The sequence below is a fragment of the Myotis nattereri genome (genome assembly GCF_964212035.1).
Source record: "Myotis nattereri genome assembly, chromosome: 6".
NCBI classification, from domain to species: domain Eukaryota; kingdom Metazoa; phylum Chordata; class Mammalia; order Chiroptera; family Vespertilionidae; genus Myotis; species Myotis nattereri.
The window spans coordinates 25,828,833-25,850,453 of NC_138081.1; the positions used below are offsets into that span (position 1 = coordinate 25,828,833).

Genomic DNA, 21,621 nt, shown 5'->3' on the forward strand with positions numbered 1-21,621 from the left:
ATCAGGTAGTAGTAGCCACACCCTACTACACCATCAGTTTAGGTCCAGTTTTGACACTGGTAAGTCTTAAGGCTGTTTATGCAGTATTACCTCTCTTATCTTCTTATCTATAGATTGCAAAATCTGAGCTGTAGTACATCTACCTGTCCTATCCTCATTGTGTACATCAAGCATGTCAAAGGCTGCATGTGGACCACAATGAATATTTTTGCAGCCCAGCCAATATAACGATATGTAAGAAACATTTTAATAGAAATTTCATAACTTAATTTTTACAATATTATGTTATACATAATTATTAATAACAAGCTACAACATTTGCTAATGACTGATTACTATAATTGTGTTGCATTCATTTCCCTTATGCGCCTTATGCGCCTTATGCGCAGGCGCACCATTTCTCTCCACTAATAATAGCAGCGAATATTCTAGCAGCTGATTGCCACGTCATTAGTCTTGGACTGACTTGTTTAGTGTGCACAACAGGAAATATTTTGCTTTCGGAGAACAAGAAAAATGGGTTTATTTGCATTACGCTAATTAACTTGTGCAGTTATGCAGTGACTGGTAAGTTAATGTTCAAGCAAAAATATTAATTTTTATTAAAATGTTCTATTCTTTTATGTTAATGATGACTCATTTATTTCAGCCCTTTTTATTCAGCATGTCTATATCGAAATAAACCTATGTTTCTATGAAAATTGAACCTTTTGTTTTTTTGGCCCCCCCCCCCCCAAAAAAAAAAAATTAAACCTTGTTTATTTGGCTCATGTTAGCCTTTGAGTTTGACATGCTTGGTGTACATACATTGACCTTGAGGCTAGCTGGGTTACCTAGCTCTGTCAAATTGAAACTAAGATGCAAAGGTGAAAGTGCAAGTTTTTAAATTTCTAAAATTTCTTTGTCATTTCTAATGGCTATATCTAATCTGGTTTCTCCTGTCCTTGAAATTCCCATCTTTCAAAAAGTCTTTAACAAATATCACAACTGACTGAAGTAATTTTTACAAAACCTTTGCTCTTTTGATATTACTAACTCGGATATAGTGTCATTTTCCTGCCTAAATAAGAATAAATACTGGCATCTATTCCTTTTCCTGCTTTCTCTTCAATTATGATCTTAACCAAACTTGATAAAATACAGATGTATAGATATATACTTAGCAATGTATACTCTTTATCGGCAAAGCCTTCTTCACTTGTAACTTTAAAAAGTTTGAAGCCAAAAATATGCAAAGAGAAAACAGAGAAGAGGAGGTAATCTGAGCGGGAAATTGGATGATAAATTGAGCACTTGACTGAATGGTTATAAGACGGCAACTTGTGTTTGAGAATGAGGATTTAGTCTGCCTTGAATGGAGCTGCAGCATGAGCTAATTATTCATTGTGAATGTCTTGGGAGATGATATTTGCCAGACTGGTTAGTAGCCAGTAGACTTTGGCTCAGATTCGATGATAGTGATACAGGGATTATAAAATGAGATAAAAAATACTTTAGAATTATCTTTCTTGTGTTTTTCTTATAATTTTGTTTTATGTAAACATTTCTTTTTGCCTTAGTTTTAAAGAATTTGAATATTTGTGATTTATACTCTTCTATTTTCAAAAAGGATTAGGGACACATAAAGCAAAAGTATATAAAGCAGAAAAATTAAAAACAAATACACAACAAACAAGTCAATATGTAACTAGCTAAAAAGACTTGAGTAGATTGGATCCTAATAAACTAAGCCAAACTATTTTGACTTTCAGTAATCAGAATACAACTGAAGTAATATTAAGAAGTTATAACAGTTATTTGAGATTATGTGACTGAACATGTGTATACTAGAGGCCCAGTGCATGAAATTCGTTCACGGGTAAGGTCCCTAGTGGCTGCTGGCTGCTGGCTGGGGCCTCCCTTCCTCCAGCTGCCAGCTGGGGCCTCCCTTTGCACCTGCCTTGGCCTGGTGCTACCTGCTCACCTACTCCACCATCCCGTCACGGTGTCACTCTTGTTGGGACCCATAGGGGCCGGCAGTGCCTCCACTGCTGCCCGCAGCCAGTGCTGTGCGGCTGACGCCTGCCATGCTCCATGCCGCCCCCTGGTGGTCAGCGCACATCTAACTCCTGGTGGGTCGAAACTCTCACCCATAGGGACAATTTGCATGTTAGCCTTTTATTATATAGGATATGTACACACATGTATAGATATCATTTGAAAAAAATATGAAAATACTGATACCAATAATCTCCCTTCTTAAATGAAAGAGAATAAGTGAGATATTTTCCTATTCTAATCATTTTTGCTATTTAAAAACATTTCTTTGTTGTTTAAACAAATTAAGAAAATATTTATCGAATTTTGCTTTATTTAGCAGTGAGTTATTTATTAACACAAAAACTAGTTTTGGCAATTAAAAAAAATAAAGAATCATGTAATCCACATACCTTTTATATCTGATATTCTTATAGTCTCAGTTTGTGACATACTTACTTGTTGCATCCTTCAAATAAAGAGTCAAACCAAGAAGCACAATAGAAACTAGCATAACAAGTTTAATATATTTTAAAATATAGAAATATATTTAAACAGCACATTTAAAGAATAATATAATAGACTTCCATTTCTTATTCTTACAATGGTATGCCATTAATTCAAAAATATATTATTTAATGTACCTCCAATATAGTTATTATCAAATCTTTAAGATAAACTGTATTTTAAAACAACATTACAACATACCTGAATTACAAACAAACCCATAACATTTTTAAGCTATTACTATTTTTATTTGAAAGATCCAAAAGAGTGATTAATAAATGGTGCTTTATGAATATTCTAGATGAACTATAAATAGGCCTAGCTGTGGAGCCACCATAAATGGCAAGTTATCCATCTAAATGTCATTCTTTAAGAAATCAGTGTGTGTTAAAGAAAGGCCTTAGAATGCAGGGAGAGGAACAGAGAGAGAAAATAAATTAATTTCAGAGGGAAGAACACACATGCACATACACACAACAGAACCTTCCCGTTTGGAATTATTTGTGCTTGGAGGAGGGTTTACAAAATCCCTTTACAAAATAAGGTTTTCATTGAGCTCATTCTCAAAGATATGAAAAATGGATTTCAGCTGTTCTTTCGAAATGGCAATTCTGTCAAAGCCATTCTGGGATTTTGGGTAATTTCCTCCAGTTTAGTTTCAGTGCTTTTACCCTAAATAAAATCCCTTGTATCACATCAATCAACGGACTCAGTTATGAAGGAGTGCTAAAGAAAATGGCTCTGTCGGCATCTTGCTCCAGTATATTTTATGCATGTAGTGACTCTTGTCTGTGGGGAGGGAAGTGGAGCACATGTAAAGTTTTCTTTATTTTGGACTCCTTTTAAACCAGAAAAAAAATCTGCAGCAGTAGTGTTCTAGATAATAGGCAGACATGATTTATTTGAGGTAAGAAGGTTGTACTGCCATTTTTTAGTGTTAACTTGGAAAGTCATGGACACAGGCTCAAGCCTGTCTCCACAGAGTTCCTGAAGCTTTGAGCTCTTTGCAAAATCTGCAATTCACAAGCCAACAAGGAACATGCTCCTACAGTTACACCAATTCTGTGAAAGCAAACAATTACAACAATTATGTGCAATCTTTCAGATTCTATATGCTGCCTACCATTTATTTATTCAAATCCAGTTCAACATTTCACTTTATTGGATGCAGTAGAAACTCTAAAAGAAAAATTGTGTTTATCTAAGCATTTTTGTTTGGGTTGTTATTTTTTTAAGTTTTACTTCTAAATAAATATCCTGGCATAGTTTTTATTGGAGCAACATAATCATATGCATTCGATTTCTTTCATCAATATTTAACAGTAAAAGGAGTTCTTATTTCAAAAAATATATTAAAAATTGTATTAGGAAAAAATGTTGACATGGAATTGAATTGGACTTAACATACCTCATTGAAAGTTAGACTGGGCAATCTATTGTTTAATGTAGTGACCTATAAAATAGATTTTATTGATAAGGCATCCATAAAGGAGAATATATACCTTTAAATAAATAAAAGTGACTATATACATGATATTGTACATAGGTAGAGATGAAATGAGCCAGACTAATTTTACAGAATTCTCCTTTTGTCTGAAAGTATACTTTTTATTGTAGCCATAAACCTTAATACAGATCTTTTTCTTATTTCCATTGTTATTTAATATTAGTGGCAGCCACAGGAGCGCACTACCATGTTTCTGTATTTTTTCAAAATGACATTGGAGCTGTCGTCAAAGTATAGCACAGAGATGGCGTTTAATTTGGTTGGAGCACAGCAAGGCTTTGGTACGTGGTCAGGAAACATCAGATGAACCTGGGAAAGAAAAAAATGTTTTGTTTCTTTAAGAAATAAGGTAAATATTTTGTCTGCAGCTTTAAAATGGTATGCTTGTCTTATCACTCACCATCAAGCACACCCTCCACTATTCTCTTTGTGTTCAGTAGCTGGGGTGGCTGGCAATAAAGGATGTGTTCTTAAGCATTAACACCTAGAATCAACCCAGTAGTTCTAATTATGTGTTGGGATCTTGAAAAAAGTTCAAACAGCTAAGGAAAATACCTTATATGGAGAAACCAGTGAAAATGTTCCGGGGGGGGGGGGGGGGGGTGGGGGGGGGTGGGGGGGGTGGGGTGGGGGGGTGGGGGGGGGGAAGAGCATGGCAACTAGTACTTAGTTGCTTTTGGTTAAAACGACTTCTATTTACTCCCTGAGACAGACAGAAGTTATAAATGCCAATCAGTAAAGCCACACAATTGGACTGTAGGAAGATTCAGATCTAAGAATTATTTCAAAAGGATAATTAAACAATAAGTCATCAAAAATTATGCCAACTCTTCATTTTCCATTGTAAAGGAAACTTAAATATAACAGCAAAATAAACTCCAGGTATAATCCAATATTTGATTTAAAGTTTACAGCAATGATTTCAACTCTTCACATAATTTTTTAGCAGATTGGGTAGAGTTTAATATCCTTTTATTTTCTTACTCCCTTAGACAACCTCTAAAAAGCAGGCTAAGCTAAATCAGAAGTAAAGAGCCTAGATATTTTACGAATTGAATCTCCATCCCCCCCAAAAGCCTAAAAAAGGTGGCTGAACATGGAAAGTGAAATGCTTAAATAAAGGGTTTATTCTCATTTTGATCAGACTGGCAGTCTGCCTATGGTCTGAGCAAGGAGCCAGGACCTGGTCCCCCTGTTCCCACCCGTCTACCCTAGTCCTTCCCTAGAGGGGTTTATGGGAAGTCTCACTGATGAGTCCTGAGGGATCTACAAAAAGCAAATATAGCCTCCTAGAGTTTGGCTGTACAATGTCCTGGCTGAAATGATATAAGAGCCCCACGTATGGACAGAAACAGCAGAAAAAATGAGGTGATCTGACACGAACTTGAAATTTCCTAAGACCTCACAAAACTAAAAGTTGGATAGTTTCTACATATTTCAGATGCAGCTTGTGTCCCTCATCAGTTTTATCTTCCGTAACACGCACATACGTGATTGATCACCCTGTTTCAATGGAGCTTGGCAGCCTCACGAAGCATTTGCTTAAAAAAAAAAAAAAAAAAAAAAGGATTGTTCTTGAATGGTTTCTCAAACATGTTAGTCACAAACATGCTCTCCTTTAACAACAAACATGCCTGTCTTCTTGTTTCATGTCCTTCACAGAGCAAACAGAGAGAGTGCACAATGCCAGGGGGAAAAAAAATCAAACTTCCCATGGACGCTTCAAGTTTTGTGATGACTTATGTCCCATATCCCAGGACAGTTGGTGCAGAGCCGGGGTCTTGTTCCAAGTGCACATCAGATTTTTTTTTTAATGTTTGGCTTTCAACACTGCCTTCTACACTATTGCCCCAAAAGCTGACAATATGTAAATATCTATAATAATAAAAGCATAATACGCAAATCGACCGAATGACCGAAAAGCAGAACGACCACCTGGACGACCTTATGGACAAAGCCGGGGCTGCGAGGGAGGCTGAGGCAGCAGGGGCTGTGAAGGCCTACTCTTGCACGAATTTCATTCATTGGGTCTCTAGTATATTTATAAGAAGAAAAAGGGAAAGGAAAGAAAGGGTTGTATTTGACAGTTTTTTCAATTATTAAGCATTGCTTCACTAGAGGGAAATGTTGATACGTTAGATACATAGCTCAGGAAGCAAGTGTCTACTTTCTGAGTCATTGGAATGAGAGTAAAAAGAGGCAAAGAAGTTTCTGAGAAATTAAGCGGCATGTTTTATAAGCTGATAGTGGCTGCCCTCTGTGACATTACAGAAAGACAGTGATCATGGCTATCGCTTCAAGGCATGACCCAGCAGCACTGTTCTCTGTATGGCCAGCTCTCAGTCAACGTGAATTCTCATAGACATGGCTAAAAGGCTAGACTTCATAGCATTTTTTTTTTTACCAGTGGAAGTTTGAATATAAACATTCATCCTTTGCAGAGCATACCTGCTCCAGACCCCCCAGAAAAGTTGCCCTGTATCATGAACTACTTATCTGTACAGAGAGCAAAGATGAAGGCATATCAAACCTTAAAATTACTCCAGGAATTTTCTCTATACTTTGTATATGGTATGGAAGTAGGCAATCTCATTGGTCAAGACTCAGAAAAAGAAGAAAATGTATAAATGACTACCTTTCAAAATACATATTTGTTTTATCTCTCTGCTTCTCTTACATCACATTTCTTCCCCCCAAAATTTTGCCAATACCCAAGCTCTAGTTGTCATAGATGTGTCTTTGGTGTCTAGCTATTTGGTAGTACATCGGAAGTCAATGAAGACAGCAGCATAATGGGCATTCAATAATTTAATCCATCAATCTATATACCCCATTCCTTATTCAGAAGGAAGCTAAGATACTCTTTTCATCAGCTTTCAATTTTCCATTAATTTTAAAGAAAAAAAAAAGGTAACCTCCTGAAGAGTCAACTCCTCAAAAATTCTAATAGTTATTCTTTTTTTCGTCATAAACAAACCTCATCCACTAAGAAAGATTATTTACTTGTTTTTTTTTTTTTTTTTGACCAATAGCTACTGCTCTCTTACTGCTATTCACCAAGTAACCTCATTCCCATCAGTAAATCTGGAGTCTAAAATACTTTTTTTCCTTTCTTCTTTCCAATTTTCATATTAACCACCACACATTAATTTGGAATAATATCACATAATCTATTGTACCTTCTAGGAGCCTGTCATTTAGTCTTCCGGAGTTTGACCCTCTGCCATAATGCCGGTACGTCAGACTCTTAAGAAGTTTCATGAGCTCATTTAATACAGTACAACCATTGAAAGACCATGAAATCAACAACTCACTATCTTTTTCACAAAAATAAGCCTAGGCTTTTACAGATTAAGTCACTATTTGATTTCCTGAGTCTGGAAGGGGGAAAAAAATGAAGATTATTTTTCACCTTAAAGGTAAAAAAAAAGGTATTAGGAAATAGAAATGTATCTTCTACTTATATTCTATATTAAAAAACTTCCATATTGTCACAGTGTGTTATGGAGCATCCTTAAATAATTAGAGTAAAAGCCCTTACATGAAATTCACTACAGCTATTATTCAATGTTTTTGCAATGATTACTAATGAATTGCAAGGTTAGAAATAAGTCACTGGGAACATGTGTGGTAAGTCATGTTGCATAGTGAAGCAATCGCAGAATGAACATATCATATAATTACGACAATTCTCCTATCTGAATCCTTCCCCAATATGGAACCAGGATTAATCTCTAAACCAGCCTGAATATCCCAATTTGTTACTTTGGCTCTAAAAAGTGCCAACCGAGTTTGAGAAGAGAAGATAATGCATTGGTAACTACCAATGGATGCTTTCTTTTAAAATAACTTTATATGAAGTTTTCATCTTAAACCAGTTTCAATCCTACAAAAACAAAGCATACCAGAGTTTGAACTATGGCATGGTTGGTAGCATTCATATGGGCATTGAGTGGAAAAGAACATTCTCCATCACAATAAAATGCAGCATATCCTTCTGGTGCTATAATCCAGTCCTAAAATGCACAAAAATAAGGAGAAAAAAGTAATGTAAAAATATAATTCTTAAAAATACTCAAATATATATAAATCTGGATAGGTTTGTTTCTCTTCTTGGTCCAACAATTAGTCTAATAGGATAGCCTCCCCCAAGCCCTTGATTTATTTTTAAGTTGAAGTTCACAAAAAATATATATAAATATTTTCACAAGAAAATGTCCTCTGTAATTTCTCCCAAGAGGTTGCTATGTACAATATTCATAGTATATATAAATAAATCTATGCATTCATGAATAAAACCATAATCATGAAATAGTATTCTAAATATCCTTTAAACAGGAAATGATGAACTCTGGAAAGTTCAAGTGAACCAGACCAAAAAAATAAATAAATAAACCTGAGATAATTCTCATTACTTCTTAATAACTAATTCTTGGTTTTGAAACTTGACAACCTCCAAAAACTTTAATATTTGTTTCTTGTACTGTTTTTATTTTCAATTGTACATTAACTTTATAGACTCTTTAGAAGAAATGAATTGAAGCAACTTCCAAAAACTGCACATGAAAATTTCTAGGAAACTAAAAAATTGGCATATGTTATAATTGCTCTATTTTTTTCCCAGAGAGGTAAAAATTGGCCCAAATATAAAATTTGAAAATGTTTACACTCTAATATTAATTCTCAATAAGATAGCTCATATTCTGAGAATCATTGTAATAGGATAATATAATCTAAAAAACTTCAATTTAAATGATTACTACATAGAATTATTAAAAACTGTATTGGTTAAATTCTCCTCCTCGCCCTGTTGATGAAGTTAATTATATGTTTATGAAGCATATGTGAAAGACAGCAATAAGTTTGAAGTGCAGAAAAACAACTTTATCCGAAAAATTTTTTTTAAATGACAGAGACAATAAAGTCAAGAATTCTGTTTCTTAGACTGATAGTTTGGGACTATTGGGGACAAAGAGAATTGCTTGAGTTAATCTGAAAAAAATAGTATTAAAATCAAAAGTTTGAAATACTTAATGAATAACACCCTTATTCACTTTCTAAATATTACAAATATAATTTCTTCAACATAGTTTTTTTTTTATTTTTACTATAAAACCTAATAATTATGTTTTTATGCTGAAAGAATAATGGATAAAAAATAATGTGAATAATCCATTTACTGAATAGTCTGGTTAAAATAATTGATTGCTGTATTGGAAAAATTATTGACAAAGGTTACAAGGAACTCAGGATTTATCATAAAGCAGAAAAGAACACTTGAATTGATTGATCATTCTTACCTGCCATCCCAGATCCCGGAAACTCACATAGAGCTCATGCTTCTTACAGGCTTGTTTTTGTTCACTTGTATTATAATCTGAAGACAAAAATCAGATTTTAAACAGATGGCAGCTTATTGTGTATGCCACTACTATTTCTATGGTGAGGTCACTAATAAAAAAAGAGGCTATATTTGAAGTTGTAAAATATGAGTTTGAATCTTAAACCTAAAGCAACTAAATCCTACACATTTTGCCTTCAAATACGACCAAAATACACCCACTCTAACCACCTTCATGACTGTTCCTTGTCCAAGGCACAATCATCTTTCACCTGAATTACTGTAATATCCTCAATAATATTTTCCCTGTCCTGCCTGGCTCCCCTACAACAAAGCAGCCAAGTAGACCTTTTAATAAGTCAATTGAATCATATCACTTCCCAGCAAAATGTCCCAGGATGGTTCTCCATACCCATAAGAATGAAATATCCTCACGTGCCTTATAAGGCCCCATTACTTCCCTGATGCCTTTTCCACTCCTCCTCCTCTCCTTCACTCCAGTATGACCATGACACCTCCTTGCTGTTTCATGCACAGGTCAGCTTCCTTTCACCTTAGGGTCCTCACTCTCACTATCCCTTCTTCCTAAAATGCTCTTCCCTTGCATATCTATATACATAATGCCTCTAGTTGCTCAGCTCTTCACTTAAGCATCATCTTGTCAATGAGGCCTTCACTGGCTTTCTTAAACCAACACCCTAATATTCCCGGTCTCCCTCCCTCTCCTCTGAATTGTTTCCATTTCACTGATCCCCTTTAGTGTGCTATGCCATTTACTCATTTATTATGTGCATTGGTTCTTATCTATTCCCTCCTGTTAGAATGTCAACTCCTCAAGGGTAAAAAATCCCATTTGGTTCTGTTTGGTTCACTGGTATATCTCAGTGTCAGGAACAGTGCCTGGCATACCGTAGGTACTGAATAATTCTTGGAGGCATTAATGAATGAATTTCTCAGCGTCTTTCACAAATTATTTGAAGCAAATGAAATACATTATTTCCATTACATATTTTGGAATATAACCTGAAAAACCCATAACTTTTAAAAATTGTTTAAAAGATTTAAGGATAAACAGAGAACCCTAATCTTGTTTCTGGAAAAAAATAAAATACCGAAGAAACATAACTTTACAGAAAATCTTTCAATATTGTCTTAAAGTTTGTTCACACCTTGCACCAAATGTATTTTAAAAGTCAACCAATTTTGATTTTTTTTCCAACACAAAACATGAAAGAGGGGAAAATTTAGGGTAAGGGAGCCAGCAAAAGAATTTATTTTCAAAGAAGGCAGCTAAGTTTTTCTCCTAGAAATAAATGCTACATTCACTCTGACAGTCATCTCTGGTAAACCGATGTAGCAGTTTACTATGCACAGCAGTCTGTCATAAAATATCACCTTTCAGTGTAATTATCCTCCACCTCTAAAGAAAATGTAGGCACATCAAAGACCCAAGGAGCCCGTCTTAGTGGGCCCTGTCATCTCCTTTCACAGTTACTTCAACTCCTTATTTATTTAATGTCAGTCTAGAAAACAAGATAATGATTACATTTTAAACCTAGAGACATTTTGCCTTCTAGTTCAGAGTTATTCCTACTGTGCAATTACTTTCATTAAAACAAATTAAATATGTTTATAATGATGGGAGATGGAGGAAAGAGAACTTATTTGAAACCCACCACTCATTCTCTGGGTAAACTTCTCCCTTAATCAGAAGAACACAGAATAGACAAGCCTCCTGTAACTCAACATAAAACAAGATGAAATAGATAAACTCCCTGTATCATTTTTAGAGAAAAAAAAACAACAATTATAGTATTAGTTTGATTGCATAAACTTCTTTATATTTAGGATTTTTAAAAAAGCCAGCTATGCATTAGACCAGGGGTCAGCAAACATTTTCTTTAAAAAGACAGACAGTCAATATTTTAGGCTATGGGATATCCCTTGCAACACTCAACGCTGCTGCTATAACATGAAAGCACTCATAGACAATATATAAATGAATGGGTAAAACTTGACTTATGGATTCTGAAATTTGAATTTTATATGAATTCTACATGAAACAAAGTATTCTTTGGAATCTTTTGTCAAACATCAAAAAATGTAAAAAACATTCTTAGCAATTGGTCCATACAAAACAGGCAATGGGCTGAATTTGGCTCTTACTTCACCAACTCCTGCATTAGACAATAAGGGAAACATTTATTCTTTTATCCTTGTCTTCATTAAAAACGCTGGATATGAATAACGACACTGTCGCCAATAACACATACAAGTACGTGTAAAAAGCCATAAACTATGTATGTGGTTATTTGAATTCCATGTTTATAAAAGAAATAAAGTAAAACGTAAATGTCAAAATATATCTGTTCCATCTATGCAGCTTTTCATGCAAGCTAAGTGATGTATATAATGTAACATCGCATAAAGGTAACGAGCAATGAAATTTATAACAGAATCTGGTTCCAAGAGTCTGATTTCATAGAGCGTTAGGACCATATGCTTATTCTGTCAGAAATAAAAATTAATGGATACTGAGTGAAGTAAATGTTGTACCCAAACCAGCAAAGTCTGTAGTTAGGTGTTCTATAAATGGTTGGCTGAATAACTGAGGGAGGAAGGGCAGGGAAGTTAGATTTATATCTTTAAAAAATACTGATTGGCAGCCTTTCAAATATTAAAATAAAATGAACATAATGCTACTGTTGATGAACCTGCCAACACATGAAAAGTTGTGCCAGAAATTACAAAAATGTTTTGGTGCCACAGCACACACTAGAACAATTTGCTAACATTCCTCAATCACAATGCAGATATCATAAATATAGCATTTCATTGTTTTGTGTCTTTACGGTAATAATATTGGGAAATCAGTGCCAAAATATTTAAAGCATTGTTAAATATTTTATGCCAATTTCTTTGTGGTCAATTTCTGAAAAGAGTAAGAATTCAACTATTTTTCTTAGTTTGATTTTTTAAAATTATTTTTTCTAGGAAAAAGACATTGCAAAAAATCAAAATAAAATACATGGTGATTAAAAGTAGTTAAAAAAAGTTCTGAGGTCTACAGAGTGCTTCATTAGTCTGTCCACTCATTCCTGAAAAAAGCAACAATAAATAAATAAATATAGGCTAGCCTATCTTAATAAATAAATAAATATAGGCTAGCCTATCTCTGAAGGGTACAAAAGAAAATCAAGTCCAAAAAAATCTAGTTACTTATATGGGTTTCTTTTTCTTTAAATTTAGTAGTAGCTTCTTTAAGGGATGAAATATAGATAAATCTAAAACAAACAAACAAACAAACAAAAAACACACACAAAAAAAAACAGAAAAAAATCCAAAATAGAGTTTAACATTTAAGCACATCAATTGCTTAAACCAAATATGATAAGATATTGTGTTTCAAAGTAAAAGCCAAGACGTTATCATTCCCACACTTAGTTCCCCAAAGGAAAAGGAAGTCAGAATCTACAGCATCAGGATTTTAATTAATTTATAGGAAATGGAAATGACAAATGAAGGAGGATACAAGAAGAGGTAAAGAAGAAGAAATGGTAAATTTTTTATTTGGCCTTGGGAATAGAGAAATTCACGACAAACCCAAAACAATCCCAATTCCCCCCAAAGATGAGGAATTTCAAAATCCAGTGAACACCTCACTTGAATGTCTGCACAACTCAGTAGGAATTAGTGTTATTTACTTGTGTAGGGATAACTGTGTTTTTCTCTGTTTGAATGTATGATGCAAACCAGACATCTCAAAACAGTAACTACCTAGAGCAGCGGTTCTCAACCTGTGGGTCGCGACCCCTTTGGCGGTTGAACGACCCTTGCACAGGGGTCGCCTAAGACCATCCTGCATATCAGATATTTACATTACGATTCATAACAGTAGCAACATTACAGCTATGAAGTAGCAACGAAAGTAATTTTATGGTTGGGTCACAACATGAGGAGCTGTATTTAAAGGGCCAGAAGGTTGAGAACCACTGATTCTAGAGTGTTTGCTTCACTGTGCTCAGCAAAGCACCTACGATCCAACCTTCTCACCTTAGAGCTCATTGACTTAAAAGCCTGTCCACAAACCTGACTTTCAAACTGCCTTCCAGGCATCTCTAAATGCAAGTTTCCCAGATGCCTCCTACTCCCTATGTTCATTCCTGACTTTACTTCTTTGATGTTTACTATTTCGATTAACAGGATCACCAGTAACCTAGTGGCCCAAGCCAGAAAATTTCATAACTTTCTTGATTTTCTCTTTCTCCCTCATAACCTTCATTAAATCAGCCCACAAAGCCTCACTAAATTGACCGATTTCTGGACTAGTTCACTGCTTGGAAGCCCTTTGCACATCTGGTTACCTCCTACTACAGCATCTTCTTCTGGTAACTTAATCTGGGTAACACTTTATCCCTGCTCTCCTATATCTCTATCAGTCTTTGGTCTCTTTCATAGAATTGCTTTTTCTCCTGATTCTATACTTGAAGTGTTGATGTTCCCACTGGAGTCTCTCTCCATGATGTTTTTCTCTTCCTTTGTTTCTATGGTACTGTCAAGTCATAGGCCACATCTAACATTTTTGGCTCATATCTACATCTTTTCCTCTGCCTTCCACTTATTCTTTACACTCCCATCTCTAGAGTCCCGTTTGACTCTGTCCAAGTTGGCCTCATTCCACATGTTTTGATTTCCACTTCCACTCTCTCCAATCTATAATTTTTATTGCATGAGGTGTTGGACTAGGCCCCTAATCATATTTGGGATTTCAGTTTCCTCCCTTGGCATTCCACTCTTCACTCTGGTACCAAATTTAACTTTCAAACATGCATATCTGAGTATGACTCTCCTTTTTTGAATGTCTATATGAAGACACCATAGCTCCTTATCATCACATACCTACTCTCTATGACTTGGTTTCATCATCATTTTCTCACTGACATAACACTCCTCTCACACAGGAATACTTGCACACTCAGCCATTTGACACTGTTACTTGGCCTATAACTGTGCATATCAGTCTGAAAAGGCTTCATCTCTCCCTCCATTTCTGGAAAATGTCTAGTCTCATATAAGTGCCTCATGAAGTCTTCTGGAGTATACTAGGTACTAGCTTAGGTTCTTATAGTGTTAATCTTTAATTAGATTAATCTAATTAATCTAATTATAATAAGCATGTACCATGGTTATCAGTTCTTTATATACATTAATTCATTTAATCCTCACAACCCAAGTAACCTCACCCTATGGTAGTGATGGCGAACCTATGACACGTGTGTCAGAGGTGACACATGAACTCATTTTTTTGGTTGATTTTTCTTTGTTAAATGGCATTTAAATATATAAAAATAAATATCAAAAATATAAATCTTTGTTTTACTATGGTTGCAAATATCAAAAAATTTCTATATGTGACACGGCACCAGAGTTAAGTTAGGGTTTTTCAAAATGCTGACACTCTGAGCTCAAAAGGTTCGCCATCACTGCCGTATGGGGTAGGTACTGTTAAAATTTTCAATTTACCTATGAAGCAACAGAGGCAAATAGAGGTCATATATATTGTTCAAGATTATACAACTAGTAAGTAGTGGCCCAGGATTAAGTGATATGTAGATGATAGATAAGGGTATAGATAGGTAGGTAGATAGATACAGTGAGCTAGATATTATATGCACCAAAATAATTGTTGTTTTAGGAGGGATTTCCAAAGTTTTTCGGGACTCAGGGTATAGACACAGGCTTTTAGTGTTAATTACTATAGAAATCCTGTGGATTAGATGTATTCTTATATGTGCAGTCTTGCAGGATTTTCATTGATTTTGAAAGCCCCGATTTAGAAAGAACCAAATGTCCCTTTTAAGAGCGATATGATTAAATAAACTCTCACAAGCACTATTGACTATATGCGGTAGAGGTCACCAAGAATGAGATCACCAATTTTAAAGATGGTGGAGACATATTGTTAAAAAAAAATAGATAAAACAAGGATATAGCATTCCTAAAGAGGGAAAATTATGGAGACAATAAAAAGATAGGTGGTTGCTAAGGAAGAGTGGGGTATGAATAAGCAGAGGACAGAGGATTCTAAGGGCAGTGAAAATACTCTATGTGATATTATAGCAAAGGATATACATCATTTTACATTTGTCCCAACTTACAGAATGTACAACACCAGGAGACAACCCTAAGGTAAACTAGATTTTGGGTGATTATGGAGTGTAAATGTGGGATCATCTTTGGTTACACATATGCCATTTTGGTAAGTGATATTGATAATGGGGGAGGCTATCCATGAATGGGATGAAGGAGTACACGGGAAATCTGTACCTTCCTCCCTATTTTGTTATGAACCTAACTAAAACTGCTCTTAAAAAAAAAAACAGTCGTTAAAAATACATAAAATACATCAATCATGTAGTTAAGAACACATAACAAAAATATATTCTCCAAAAGAGACTATCTATGGAAGAAAAGGTTTTGAAGTGCACATACCCTGTTGATATCGGGGTAACCTATCTCAAAAGGATTAATTGATCAAAGGAGAATTCTAGCCTTATTTATGACTTGATTATTTTTAAGTAATGAAAGCATATATTAATTATATAAAATATTCTAAACAATTGATTTCAATTAATTGTTCTTTCTGGTTTTGATTAATATGTTTGTCCAAGAGGTATTACTTTACATTCCATCCACTAGGCAAGAGATAGTGCCTGTCAGGGTTGAGATTAAGTGCACAATGTTTTCATTATAATCACTTTTTGAAAGAAAGTGTCCTAAGAAATCACCATGGTGTAGGGCAGGGCCACCAATAACTGGATTTGCCTTCAAAGATCTCTGGCATGGAGCACACAATAAGTAATTTTATCAAGCAGTTCTGCAGTGAACCAGGACTTGCCTTTGGCATTTTAGTTTTTTCCAAATTCTTAATGCTCTATTCCTATTGACACTGATATAGGACAGCATCTAGCCCTCAGTAGGTTCTTTAACATTTTTTTTACCAACCCTGTGCCTTTATATTTTAAAGAGTGGCTCACCTAAAAGCTAGCTATTGCCTCCATTGTCTTCCCCCAACACCCAAATTCAAACATCCACTGTACTGCCTCATCATGAAACAGGCTACCTCTCCCATAACATGTTTGCTCAATCTTCTTGCCAAAAAACTAAAGAGGTGTAGTTTCTGCAGAAAACATGGGAGCTGTGGTTCAGTGTATTTTAACCTGAAGAGGGGGTTAGGTTTTCCCATACAGTCAACACATTAACTTAAACACCAAGTATTTTGATGGTTTCTGTTATATGCTAGACATGGTCCTAGCCACGGGTGGGCAAACTTTTTGACTCGAGGGCCACAATGGGTTCTTAAACTGAACCGGAGGGCCGGAACAAAAGCATGGATGGAGTGTTTGTGTGAACTAATATAAATTCAAAGTAAACATCATTACATGAAAGAGTACGGTCTTTTTTTTTTTTTAGTTTTATTCATTTCAAACGGGCCGGATCCGGCCAGCGGGCCATAGTTTGCCCACGGCTGTCCTAGGCTCTCCCATAGGAGTATGCAGGAATAAAGGGGTATTAAGAAATCAGAAGGCAAGAATCATTGAAATAGGAAAGAAGTGGGGGTAAACACAGCAATAAAAACCTGAGTTTTAATTCTCTTGCACTAACTGAAACTGTCAACATTTGATGATTTGACTTGAAAAAATAAATAAATAAATAAACGCAATCAGGCAAACATCTACTAAAACACTCCTCCCTCCTTTCTTAGCCATGGAGTCTTTGCACAGTATTTTATTGTAAAAGCCTAGTACTATTACAACATTTATTATTTATATTTGGATAATTTTAAAATTTCACTGGCATTTCAAGTCTCCTAAGCATCAAATTTTGTGTTTATATTAGCATTCCCTTTCCTTAAAGCCCTGTCTTTTAGGTCAAATTCCATAAGACTTTTTTCCTGTCTGCTTGATTAGTACCTATTGAAAGGTTAAGTCTCATAGACACAAACCAGCTACTTTCTTCCTTTTTTTATTATCAAAATATGAACTTGCTCCAAAACCATCTACCACATATTTCACAGAAATGGTTGCCAATGACAAACTTTTAAAAGAGAAAATATTGGTCTATATTAGAATAACTTTGTGCTCTAAATGGTGTTAGGAAACTGGTGAAAACTTACGCGATTTCTGCCCCATATGTTTTATTCATCTCTTGTTATAGCAGTACATTTGTTACTTGTGGTCAGAAAGAGAAGATAAACAGAGTTCACCAATGGGGAAAAGGACTTTGATGATTTTGCTCTCTAGACCGCCTCTGCCAGAGATGTTATGAGCTCAATAATAAGTACTGGACTTGGGCTTTTCCCTTTGTAGTTTCCTCAAAAAGTATTTACTATTCTATTCAAGTTTTAACAAACCTTTTTCTTAATGCAGTCTGCTACATTAAATTAAAAACATTTCAACCAATTTCAGACCATTCTACATGAAAAGAAAAATATACAACTTTGACAGGCGAGTATTTACAAGGAAGGGAAGGTCTTGGAAAGTTGTTTTTCCCCAGCTTTCATATTAACCAATTACAATTTTTGCCAAACTAAATATCTTCTGAAGATCTTTATAAAATAGATTGGTAACGAGGCACTACTATCATGTTTTATTTTCAAGTGAAAAAGAAGGTTAAACTTATTTGTTAGATAATTATTTTAAAACATCGCTCTAGCCCTGGCTGGTGTGGCTCAGTTGGTTGGAGTGTCATCCATACACCAAAAGGTTTCAGATTTGATTCTTTGTGAGGGCACATGCCTAGGTTGTGGGTTTGATCCCTGGTTGGGGTATGGACTGGAAGGCAACCAACCAATGTTCCCCCCCCCACCCCCACCAACTTCCTTCTTTCTAAAATCAATAAGCATGTCCTTGGGTGAAGATTAAACAAACAAACCAAAAAACCACATCACTCTATACATAGCATGTAATTCAGTATAATGTTTTTTCATAAAGAAATCCTCCCTCTTGCTTCTGTTGTTAAATACACCAAATAGATTTCTTTCTAACAGTACTCTCCTAGAGCCCATACTTTAGGAGGTTTCCAATGAATTCCACTTATTCTTTTTGTTGACAGTCCCAGATGCAAAAATAAACAAACAGACAGACAGACAAACACAAGCATGTGTTTTTATATGATTTATCAGTTTTAAGTGATTGGGGGGGTGGGGATGAAGAGTTCAGGTACAATGGCAAACACTGTCTGGATGTGTCTTTTCGCAAGAGTTAAGCATTCTAATTTGCTGAAAAGCCATATGCAGGGATTACATCTGTTTTATCTGCCAGCTCATCTATTGTGCCTCGCATGTGGTGACCATTAACATGGAAGAACACATATTTCACGAATGAACCAACATGTTAGACTAAGTTGAGATGTGCTACGGTAACTTTTCCCCTCCAAATAGACTTATTGTTTAGAGATAAAGATAATTTCTTGGCATAAAATAGCCATCATTTTTATCTAAAAAGAGCTTATAAAAATCTGCCTGTGGCCTGGACTAAACAAGGCACTTATTGGCATAAATAATATGATGAAATCACTTCAGATTTTGGCAGTTAGAGGCATTTAGATCAAATTTACTTTTATATCCCTTCTACCAATCAATAGATTAAATTGCAGGCTCATTGGGATCCATTGTGTGCTTATAATATTTCACTGTAAGATTTTTATATACGTGTGTATGTGTGTGAGCGCACATGCGCGCTCACGCGCACACACACACACACACACACACACACACACAAGGCAGATTATCGAGATAATAGCCCTCCAAAAAATTAATGGAAATACAAATATCTTAATGATCTTAATTCCTGCTTCTATTGTCAGAAAAAAAATTAAACTGCCTGATTCACATGTATTGTTTTAAGTACTAAAGAAACATTTTTATGTTGAATTTACCTGGCTACCCATCCATATTTGAGAGGTCCTGGGGAGGTCAGCTCAGCAAGCTGTGCAATTCACTTTTGGCTAGACTTTGTTGACGTAGCCATTTCATAATTTTATTACTGCCAGCTTGATTTTAATTTGAACTGAATCTTTCAACATAGCAAGGCCAGCCATACTTATTTTAAAATGAATTACCAAGTGATTCACTGATGAAACATTCTGGGGATGCTAGAAATATTGCTGGGTGATTTAATAAACCAAATAAAGGTATATCCAGAGAGTAAATTTATGGTGGCTACTTGATTTGCAACATGTGACCCCATAACTCTGTGCATTGCTGCTCCGGTGTTACCTTACCTCCGACACTGGGCATTCTGGAGGAGTCCTGGTGAGAGCTGGATTTACTGCGGTTTTGGTTTTTCCGTTTGTTGGCTGCTCTCACGGATCGCAGGAGTACCTCGCTCGCCTTGAAGAAAGCCACCATGAACGGTTGTTTTGACTGAGGCCCATGTCTCCCCACCAGACCAGCAGATTTGACGTTGATACTGCGTCCTAGAACACAATGCACAATCACTCGGTTTATGAAAAACAAGATCAACTTTACCTGATATGAATGAATTCTGAGAGTACTTTGGTGGGGGCGGGGAGAGTTTTAAAACATTATCAGAATCTTTTCTTTTCAGGCCAAATATCTTTATAAACATTGCGAGTTTACGATTACAGACAATTATCCATGCTTGGTTTTGCATTTTGCATCATTCTTCCACCACAGAACACCCTCGGGCTGCCTCCACTGACAGAGCTCTCAGACCTGGAAGTCAGCAATACTATACATGGGAAGGTTGACTACCGTCAGCCTGGAAATGTCCACATTGAGTAACAATTTCAAAAATATGAGCTATGGGCTCTTCTGTATTAAGTTCCCTATAATTTTCCTCTAAGTGGTAAAAGCCGAATGGCTGGCTGGATGTTGCTACTTTCCCCAGCTCCTTTCGAGCCCTCCAAGCATTAACTAGTGCTGATCGCCTCCCCCTTGCCCTCTGGCCTGTGCCCAGCAGACTTTACAGAGCTGGGCTCTACTGAAAGCTCTTCAAAGGTCATTCAAAGGTCATTCCAGCCCCGCTGGGGATGGGGACTTGCTTCAAGTGCCAGCTTTTTCTCAACTGGAGGGAAACATGAAGATTTCATAATTCCCCTCCTTCTGAGTTTTGACACAACTGAATGTTTACTGAAAAGATCTCAGAAGACACAAACCAAGCCTGGAGTCTTTCAGAAAGGAGAAAAATGCCCGATGAGCATGAAGACTGACCTTCATCTCTGACCTTTCTGAGCCACTCGCTATGGCTGTGCATCAGAGAAGAAGGGCCGGTAGAGGAGTGAGTTAGAAGTCAAGGTGTCCTAGGGCCTAGCAGTGGAGGTTAATAAAGTGCCTCTCCCATTGGGGTAACAATGATAACACTTATAATTATAATCATGCCAAATGTTTTGGAGCCCTTGCTATGGATATGCTAGTCATTTTACTGTTTTCCTTGTGTTATTTGATTCCGCAAATAATCTAGGAGTTACATATTACTATTTCCCCTTTTTACAATTCACTCTTATTATCCTCTCTAGTTTAAAACAATCACTGAAAATATTAAATATAACATAAATATCTAATCATATACTTTAATACTATAATATATATGAAGCAAACCATTGGCTGATATTGGTCCATGAAAATCACACAAAGAGAATGAACTATGTAATCTTAATGTTGTAAATTTAGTTGAGAATTACTAAAAACTCATGCAAATTATCTACTTGACATAGAGAAATTTCCCATCTTTGAAGAGTAATATATAATGTGGTTTGAAATATGTGCATGACTGACTCTGCTTTGCCCCATGGGAGATGTGCATGTTTTCTTAAAATATTTATTCAGTGAAGACTGTGGAGCAACCTCAGTCCACTCTATAGCCTGACCCACCTTAGAAGAAGGAAAAGGAAAACAAGTCCCTGAAACAGCATCAATGGCTTTTTAGCAAATAAACCCACGCTCTTAACAAAATTTATTTTGGCAGCATAAACACTTTTGTGTATACTGTATTGTGAGGAGACCTTCCACCGTCAGAAAATGAGACTGTGTCATGTGAGGCTGTGCAGCTGTTGGGACAGACACAGAGGTCCTTTAAATGTGGAGGTATTGGTTAAATAAAAAAGTGTGCTCCAGTCCAGGCAGCATCAGGATGCTCAACAATTGTTCTACAGCATAGTGGCAAAACCTGTTCAGTCCCTAGAAGTATTAAAATGGCATTCCACCCCACCGATGACACTATGCTCA

At 35.8% G+C, this 21,621-nt stretch overlaps 1 protein-coding gene across 1 annotated transcript in view; it reads right to left on the bottom strand.

Moving 5' to 3' along the window:
• Positions 1-4,114: 4,114 nt before the first annotated feature.
• BMP5 (bone morphogenetic protein 5) overlaps positions 4,115-21,621 on the bottom strand; it is a 115,745-nt gene continuing 98,238 nt past the window's right edge. Inside the window, exons 4-7 of the mRNA XM_081094234.1 lie at positions 19,656-19,850; positions 9,331-9,407; positions 7,936-8,046; positions 4,115-4,339 (exon numbers count right to left, since the gene is read on the bottom strand). Of these exons, the coding sequence (XP_080950360.1) occupies positions 4,190-4,339; positions 7,936-8,046; positions 9,331-9,407; positions 19,656-19,850 (533 nt within the window). The 3' untranslated portion in view covers positions 4,115-4,189. The remainder of the gene's footprint in view (positions 4,340-7,935; positions 8,047-9,330; positions 9,408-19,655; positions 19,851-21,621) is intronic.